This window comes from Chinchilla lanigera, unplaced genomic scaffold (genome assembly GCF_000276665.1).
Source record: "Chinchilla lanigera isolate Chin_1 unplaced genomic scaffold, ChiLan1.0 scaffold00046, whole genome shotgun sequence".
Classification (NCBI taxonomy): domain Eukaryota; kingdom Metazoa; phylum Chordata; class Mammalia; order Rodentia; family Chinchillidae; genus Chinchilla; species Chinchilla lanigera.
The window spans coordinates 14,173,565-14,182,995 of record NW_004955447.1 but is presented as its reverse complement, the minus strand read 5'-3'; the positions used below and the strand labels follow the sequence as shown (position 1 = coordinate 14,182,995).

The window sequence follows — 9,431 nt, the reverse complement described above, 5'->3', positions numbered from 1 at the left end:
GTGGAGACGGGCGCGGCCGAGAGCGCGAGCCCCCCTGCCGAAAAGCCGGCGGCTGAAGAGCCGGCGACGCCCGGGGACGGAGGGCAGGCGGAGTCCAGAGCCGCTCTGGCTTCGGGCCCTGCGAGCGCGAGCGAGTCTCAGGAAATCGATGAAGACGAAGGCATCCACAGCCACGACGGCAGTGACCTGAGCGACAACATGTCGGAGGGGAGCGATGACTCGGGGCTGCACGGCGCGCGGCCGGTTCCCCAGGAGGCCGGCGCGAAAAGCGCCAAGGAGGCCCCGGCCGTCCAGGGGGCCGAGGGGGATTTCGTGTGTATCTTCTGTGATCGCTCGTTCAGGAAGGAGAAGGATTACAGCAAGCACCTCAATCGCCATTTAGTTAACGTGTACTTCCTTGAGAAAGCCGCGAAAGGGCAGGAGTGACGCCGCTTCGGACGAGTCCCGCTTTGGTCTGTAGGAGCCACTCCCCTTCCTTTTGCTCTGTGGTGGTGGGCGGCTTTTTGAGACTGCTTTCATGAGTGCAGCGCTGATCCTTCTCAGTGGCACTCGTTTCCTTAGGGCGTGTGCGTGCGGCACAGATTTCAGTGAGCCCCGCTGCAGGGGTGCGTGTGCGGAAACCGGCAGGCGCCGCTGTGAGCCGGTCTCAGCTCCTGCTCGCCTGCTTCTCCGCGTCTGTCCTGTTCCACTTTAGTTTATCCTTGCTAGTTCCTCCTTTAGCTCTGTAAAAATTGGCTTGAGAGCAAATTACTTGAATTTGCCTGCTTTATATAAAGTTAGCACTTTAAGATTTCTTTAGAGATGAGAAAAGACATTTAAACTGAAGAAAAATTCTCCCAACAGTGGACATTGTATCAGTCCAGGTATTTACTTCCTGATTTTTGATCAATATTTCATGTTCTTGTGTTAATCGTCATAAAACAGTGATTTTGGTGTTTTTTTTATTTTGGTGCTTTAATGGCTTAAGATGTTGCACATTGTTTTTTGTTTTTCTTTAACCTATGCAGTTAAATTTTTTCTAGAAGTAGCGTTTGTGTGGACCAGTAACACTTATATGCATGTCTATTTTGGCCGCTCTGGCGGGTGCTTTTGGGCTTGTGTGCGCGGCGGCGCTGTTGGCTCCTCTGCCGCAGCTGCCTCTGGCGGGAATAGCGGTGTGCGCAGGGCTGTGAGCGGATGGAACGCGCAGGTGCAGCCCGCCGATTGTGATTTCACTTCTCTATGCCAGAATCTGTATTGTATAAATTATTTATTTTGAATGAGTACAGTAAACTCACAGCTCTGTTATGATTTTTGTAATAAACCACTAGGTTCCATAGTGAACACATTTGTATTTCAAATACCAGTCCTTTTTTTTTTTTTTTTTTTTTTTTTGGCTTGTTCTGGTATAGCTACTTCCTAATTGTAGTGTTACATTGTATCCTTAGCGGAACCTTTTTCCCATGGATAGTTGGTGTCCCTGTGCCTATTCAGTTGACTGAAAAGCTGTAAGTGATGTTTGGGGATTTCAAACCTGGAACCAGGAGACCTAATTATTCAAGTTCTACAGAGTGTCATTTGTGAGAATCCAAAGCCATAGCTCTTAGCACCACGCATCTGTAATGAGAGGTGGTATGAATTCTGGAAAGCCAGCTGCAGCTTCCTATGAATACAGTGAATACGGCTTTTGAATTTAAATACAGTCCAGATTGAAGTCCTACTTGCTCAGGGATCTCCACACACTAGTGGGTGTCCTGCTGTCCCTGTGACAGCGTCTTGCTACAGGTGAGACCTCAAGTGAACTGCAGCTGTCCTGTGTCCCTATGGGGCGCTGTGTATGAAAGGGGTGCGTACTCCAAAACGCGGAGATTCTTTGGCCAGTTGCCAAAGTGTGTGAACGAATCCAACATAGGATTTTTTGTACTGTTAGGAGTTGTTCGCTGCAGTAAGATTAAATATGATCCCGATGAGGGCATCGTGAATTCTGACCTCCCATGTTCTGAAAGTAACCCTCTGCATTTCATTTACTTTCCTGGGGATCTCTTTGAGGCAGGTTTCAGATTATGGCAGTACTCCCATGCAAACTTGGGACAAGCATTAATGTATGGTCATCAGATGTTAAAAATCTGAGAGTGAATTTCAGTTAAAAGATATTCAAACGTGAAATTGACTGGGAGGCCAAAGATTGAAAGAAGCAGCCGATTCTCAAGACTCGTAAGTTAAGGTGTGTGGTGGTGGTGTGTGTTCTGTGTGCGTGAGTGGGAATTGTACATGTTGAATTCTAGGCTCCGACAATCATTGTCAGCAGGAGATCAAGCTGCAAGTATTTATGTTTTAAAACTTAAATTATAAAGCTAGTTAAATCTTTCTAATGACTAGTTTTAATGTTGATGAGCACATTTTACCTGACTTACCTTTTACATTATATTGAAAAAGATTCACCTTAAACACAGATTGGACGGTGGAAGTCTGTGTTGGGAAGAGGTCTTCGGGTTCTTTCATAGCACAAAGGAAAGAGATTTGCTTTCTGCTGAACTGAACAAATTCCTGATCTAGTCTTTAAGACTAGAACATTAACAGCTATGAAGGAAAGGGAAATCCCATGTTAAGTTGACCTGTAAAGACATTGTTACTGGAAACTGATTGGAACTCGAGGCTTTCTTCCCAAAAACAAGGACTTGATCATCAGGCCTATATTAGGTCCTGAACCTTAATGCCATATGTTTGTACTGACTACAAATTGTTTCAATGAAAAGTATGTTAGTAATCAGAACTTCTGGTCCAGTTAGGAGTTCTTCCATTTGCAAAATATGTTTGCGTGGAACTGTTTGAATCTTTTTATTTTCTAGTCCTCCTTCCTCCAGTAGAATTGAAGCTAGAATTTCCCTTTTGATAAAAGAACAAAAAATGAACATGTTATTTGTAAATTGATGTTTAGTAACTAGTGACAAACTTGAAATACTAGAGAATATATTATAAGCCTAATCCTAGGTAGTTTTATGAAAATGTATGTTATTTTTTGAACCTATATTCACATTGGTTTTCAAGATATTTTAAGTTATGTTTTTTCCTCTTTTTCAGAGCTGCTTATGTGGGGGCTACCTTTTTTTATTGTTGGCTTAATTCATAAGGGGCTGCATTGTTTTGATAAGGCTTCTTATAGCTGTGGCTGATGTTTTGCTCTAGTCTTCCAAGAAGGGCCATTTCAGGGTCACTTCTAAAGTCATGTGCTCACTGACTTTGGGGGCTGTTCGCAGATGAGTCCGATACAAACTAAACCCCAAGCTGACCTCATGGCATGTCCCGTGCATGTTGACAGTGGCAGGAGTAGCTTGTCTGTACTGTACTGGCCCGACCGGACTGAAGAGCTGGCAAAGAAACTATTTCCTTCTTTGCACAGATCCGAAGAACTTAAAAAGCTGAATGTGCTGAGGTCTCTTACTGGCCTCAGCAGATGAAGTGAGCTGATAGTGTTAATTCGGATTTAAGAAATTGAATCTTGGTTTGTGTAGACCTCCAATCTACATGCAACATTAGCAAAACAGATAGCTTTCACAGCTCCACGTGTGTGTAGCTCCCTCCCGCCCCTTCCACACCCAGTACTTACTGAACGTTGTAAACCGGCATTGTAACATTACAACAATGTTTTGTTGCACCAATTTTATAAACTTTACAGTGCAATACTTGTTACTTTTCTGAGGCAAACCAAAGGTGTATTTCTCAAGGTTTTTGCTGCCTTCTTTAGCAGCATTTGATGGAGGATCTTTTATACATTTGTAATAGATAAAAATAAACCAGATTGCAAATCCTTTTTAAAATCTTAAACCATGTACCAACTTTTTGGTTGAAATTGTATAGGATAAGTTAAATTGCATTCTTTTAACCAATATGAGTGTATTCTGTAAGCATAGTTATGTTGAAATAAAGTTGTAAAAAGCACGATGCCTTTGTTTATTATTGCTGTAAATTCAAGGAGGCCAAGCTTTTCTGGAACTGCAGGTGTCTTTGTGATGCTCTCAGGTCACTCCCCTGGTGGCCCACTGTGGGCTGGCATGTGGCGTCCACACGTGTAGCCTGTCGGGAGTGCAGGTGGGAGAACAGTTCACTTTTTGTTGTTGTTGTTTTTTCTGGTCTTTTTGGGACAGAGTCTTGCTATGCAGTTCAGCCTGGCCTCGAGCTCCCTTTGTAGCACAGGCTGGTCTGGAACTCACAGCAGTCCTCCTGCCTCAGCTTCCCAAGTGCTGGGATTACAGGCATGTGCCACCACGCCCGGCCCAGTCCACCCCTATTATAGCATAATAATTTCCAAACCTCTGGTCCCTTTAACAGCTTTGTTTGGTTCTTGTTTTCTTTGAGACAGGAACTCACTGTGTAGCCCAGGTTGGTCTTCCTACATCAGCCTCCAGAGTGCTGGAATTACAGGTGTGTGCCATCATGCCTGGCCTGTTCTTTTTTGTTGTTGTTGTTACTGTTCTTTAGTGGATTTTCATGCTGTTAACCAGCTGGGCTCAAACTTGGAGCCCCTCTGTATCCTCCCTGTAGCTGGGATCAAGGGCTGAGGCAGCCGCCCTGCAGTTTGCATGTGCCCACTCCCTTCTCCGCAGCAGGCCTGGGCTCAGTCAGTTTGATTTGTAACTGGGGACAGACGTGTTGAAAGGGAGCCAGGTTATGTGGATTGTTCGCAAAACAGTGACACAGCGTTTCAACGATTGTGATTGGTTGGTTGGTTTTGGTACTGGGGCTGGACCCTGGGTGTTAGCCCTGAGCTCCGTCCCTTGCCCTTTCTATCTTTTGAGACATAGTCTTGTTAGTTGCCCAGGCCAGGTTTGAGCTTGCAGTCCTGTATCTCAGGCTCCCACAGTGCTGGGATTGTCTTACTGGTTGTCCCCAGAGCCTGACTCGTGGGAGGAGTCACACAGTACTGTGTGTTCACGCGTGACCGCACACTCCCTTCTCTGTCCCTGTGGTCCCGGAGGGTGGTGACGCTGCAGAGTGACAGTGCGGTGGTTAGTGCTGAGCGCTGCTGGTTCCTGACACCTCTCACCTCCAGCTCCGTGAAGGAGTGGAAAGTTCCGTGTTAGGGTGCTAGCTGCTCACAAGGCGGGCTGGATACTGTTAGCAGAGGCTCTGGGCCCTGCACCAGGCCTGGTTTCACAACAGGCTTTCTACTAGAGCCGGGCAGGTCATCGAGGAGTGGGCCACCACGCCGGGTACAGCATTTTTAGGTAAACCACCGTGTTGATTATCTGATAGCTCTTCAAAAGTGCATCGCACTGTAAGGTTCCGTTTGAAAATGTCCTTGGGCCCTGTGACACCCCCGCCCCACACCCCACCCCGGCCACCGTGCGCTAAGCGTTGCTGATCCACTTACTAAAACGCCGCGGGAGTTGCAGCTCCTTGTCTGGGCCCCTGTTTCCCAGAACCCACAGGGAGTGGTGAGGACCTGCTGCTGACAGCAGGAAGGGTGCGCACACCTGTCCCCAAAGGGGTCTTGCGTTCTTCTTTGAGGGGAGAGAGGGTCTTGCTCTGTAGTTCAGGCTGGTCTAGAGTTGCTGTGTAGCCCACGCTGGCCTTGAACTCACAGTGCTCCTCCTGCCTCAGCCTGCAAGTGCTGGGCTTACAGCCGTGCGTCACCACGCCTGGCAAGTTCATTATGCCTTTAAGGAAACGTGAGCTGCTCTCTGCTGTGCTCCCAGGGGCACTGTGATAGCACTGTGACGGGTGTTTCCCTTGAGCTCTGGGTCTCCTGGTGTGCGCACCGATGTGGAGCGCACACGAGGTGCTGGAGTCAGCAGAGAGCCACCTTGCAGCCACCCGTCCGCTCCGTGCAGGTGAAGTCCCACGCTGAGCCTTCGGGCCTTGGGCTTGGAGAGAGAACCGCAGAGAGGATCCATGTGCGGGCCCCCGGGTCTGAGACCCGGGCACGGAGGGGCGCTGTGGTGGGAGCTGGGAGGGGCGGGCTGGTGGCCCTCACGCCTGCAAGTTTTGACTCTGCCGGAGTACCTGCTTGCTTTCATTAAGATGTCAGACTTCACAATTCTGTAAATACAAAGCGAAATTAAAGCTTTAAAAACCATCTCACTTTAGAACGTACCATTTCTCTTTTTACAGTGAAGGGTAGTTTTCACACTGTCTAGTGGGGACAGTTCAAATTGTTTTTGTTTTTAGTACCAGGGATTAAACCACCGGTCTTGTGCATATGAGGCCCTTCATTGAGTTCGGTGACTGAGGATTGAAAGCACAGCCGTCACTCTTGAGTTGTGCCCTCAGCCCACTTTTTCAGTTACAGTTGCTGAGTTAAAAAGTTGCTGGAACTGGGCTCAAACTTAAAATCCTGCCTCAGCCCCGTGTGTAGGAGGGTTATGGGTGTATGGTGCTGTGCCTGGCCTTGGTTGCTTCCTGCCAGTCCTTGATACTAGGGACAGATCCCAAGGAGCTCTGAGCTACGTCCCAGCCTTTGTATAGTCTGAGCTTTAGACGGTCTCACTGTGCCATCCAGGCTGGCCTCAGACTCGGTGATGGGACACCTTTCCCTTTTGGTAGCTGAGATTTCAGGTTTGTACCACCATCCCCTGTTCATATTCTTTTAGGTCTTAACACTTCACCAATTTTTTTTTTTTAGTGTTAAAGATAAAAGAATAAAAACATTAACACATGCATTTAGAAAATAAAAACAATACAAGCAATACAGAATTTCAGACAAGGTGACAGGAAATTAACAATGGTTGTTGTATTATATACTGCTATCTTCAAATTGGATACTCATTCACTAATTTTTTTTCCCCCAGTACCGGGAACCGAACTCATGACCTCGCGCTTGCCAGGCAGGCGCTGTGCCGCTGAGCTAAATCCCCAGCCCCTAATTCACTAAATTTCTAGAATCCTCCTGGGAACTTAAGACCCTGAGTTGAACCAGACATGGTAGCACATGCCTGTAATCCTAGTGCTCTAGAGTGGAAGCTGGAGGGTCCTGAGCCTGAGGCCAGCCTGGACTACGCCGACCCTGTCTCCAAAAAACCAAACACCAAATGAACACAAGTGAAGCACAAACCCCTGAGCTGACACCAGGGCAAGGATGGGCGTGCCTCACCTGCCCTGTGTCACCCCTCCTAGTGTGGGCCTGGGCCCTGCGGGGGACGGCGTGGGGTGGTGAGGGACAGCTTGAGCAGCCCTGGCCGATGGCCATGTGGAAGGGGCTTCTGAAGTTACTTCCGTTTACCTGGCACTGCCCCCCCCATCTGCCAGGAAGAGCGGCGCTCACTGCAGTGCCCACTCACGTTCTGCCACTTGCCACTCCCTCCTTGGAAAGTGATGGGGTGTGTTTTGAGATACAAAGGCTGGCCTTTCTCCCTGTTCTCTTCTGAGGATTGAACCCAGGGCCTTTGCCCCGAGCTCTATTGCAGTCATTTACCTACCTACCTTCTCTTCTGTCCTCCCCTCCCCCTCCCCCTCCCCCTCCTTCCTTCCCCCCTCTCCCCTCTCCCCTCCCCTCCCCTCTGCTCTCTTCTTTCTTTCTCCTCTTTCTTCTTTTCTCCCCACCCCCCTCACTGTCTCTCTCACTCTCTCTCAGGGTCTCACTGTGCAGCTCAGGCTGGCCTTGAGCTCACTTTGTAGTCCAGGCTGGTCTCAACTCACAATGGTCCTCCTGCCTCAGCCTCCCAAGTGCTGGGATTACGGGCATGTGCCACCACGCCCGGCCTTGCCAGTCCATTTTTAATTTTTATTTTGAGACAGGGTCTTAGTAAATTGCCCAGGCTGGGCTTAGACTTGTGAACCTCTTGCCTCAGCCTCCTAGAGTGCTGCAGAAATTACGGACAGGCATCAGTGCACGTGGCTTAAAATAGTTTTAAAGCCCTTGTTTCTTTTCCCTTAATACACATTGTCAAAAGCAAAGTATTGTGAAAGATTTATGATGAAATCAGAAGTCTACAGTTTCTCCCTTTTCCTCAGGCATTTGGCGACTGTTAAGTGAGGTCAGTTACAATCAGCATTCAATTGCATTAAAGTCAGCAGGAACAGAGAACACTATTTCCCCAAGGTCAGAGATGCACTGAAGTCTCACGGTGGATCTAAGAAGCCACAGTTCTTCACAGCCCTTCCGACCAGCTTGAGTCTGCTGCCACTGGCGCTTGCTTTGGCCCGTAGAATAAATGAGGCAGTGTGGCCCAGCCTCTGCTGCTGTTGTCCCCAACACTGTCACTGTGTGAGCAACCGAGCCTACTTGCTGAGAACTTGGATAGGGCAGGCAAGGGAAGATGCCTGGCTCTGACAGCTGGCCCAGCATCTCAGCTCAGGCTCCAGGGCAGAGGCCAGCCTGCTGCCACCTCTGCATGCGTGTCCCAAAGGGCAGAGCCACTGGGCTGAGCCCACAACAAACACAGCTGAAGAACAGGAGCCGGGGATGGTGGCACTGCCTGTAGTCCCAGCATTTGGGAGGCTGAGTCAGGAGGATCACTGCAAGTTCAAGGTCAGCCTGAGCTACATAGTGAATTCAAAGCCAGCCTGAACTACATAGACTTCATAGCAAGACTCTGTCTCAAAAAACCAAAACCAAACAAACAAAACCCCCAAATAAATGCTTGGTTGAAGCTTTGGGTGGTTTGCTACTCAGTGATACATGTGTGAACACATACGTCCTCGAACCCTGTTACTAAATAAGCATTTTCAGTGAACAGCTGAGCAGCCGTACCTAGAAGGGACTTACCCGTGCTCGGCGGGGCCGGGTGGGGCCCGGGGACAGTCACACATTGTTCTCCGTTGTTGAACAGCCCCCTTGTCCAAGTTCTCGTGCTGAAAAATTTTAACACATTTCTTAGAATTAGCTTTACATAAAGCTTTATTTGTCCAGTGAAAAAGGCATTTTCTTTAGCTAGTGTTTCAATCAAAAATACATCTTTTATCTCGGGTTTTAGAGGAAAGCAGTCCTCATGTCTCTAATTTGCCTCCCCACTCACCACAGAGCTTAAGGTCCAAGTGGGAAAAAGATAAATCTGTTAAGGCCAGATACTACATTTTGAGAAAAACTGGCACGGTAGCTTTTAACTGAGCAACGAGAAACCCCTGTGGTGTAAAAGTGAGCTATTCCAGGGAACAAGGAGTGCCGCACCCCTGGAGGAAAAGCGGGGTCATTGAAAGGGGCGGGGCCAGGCGCACCCGTTTGTTGTTCAAAACTTGGATCTGCTTGGGGACAAGCAGCACGCGGCATTCCGACCGCACTCGCGGCACGGGGGTGGAGAGGCTTGGCGAGCACGGCTCAGCGCCGGTCCTCTGGGTGTCCCGGCTTTCCTTTGCGCGCAGCGCGCGATGGTGGGTCAGGATCGCCGCATGCGCTGCGATCTGTCCGTGGTACTTGGCAAGGTCGCTAGCAGGGCGGGATTCCCGGCCAGCCGCGAAAGTCAGTCAGCTCGCAGCTGGCGGGGCGGGGCGCAGGGAACCGCGCTGGGACACGTGTG

General features: G+C 48.9%; 1 protein-coding gene across 1 annotated transcript; it reads left to right on the top strand.

Moving 5' to 3' along the window:
* Window positions 1-73: 73 nt before the first annotated feature.
* LOC106149507 (RE1-silencing transcription factor-like) lies at window positions 74-3,921 on the top strand (the record flags this gene model as incomplete). Its single annotated transcript, XM_013518552.1, is given in 1 exon segment — window positions 74-3,921. A coding segment is annotated over 1 exon segment (353 nt), but the record flags the coding sequence as incomplete, so codon positions are not given.
* Window positions 3,922-9,431: the final 5,510 nt, after the last annotated feature.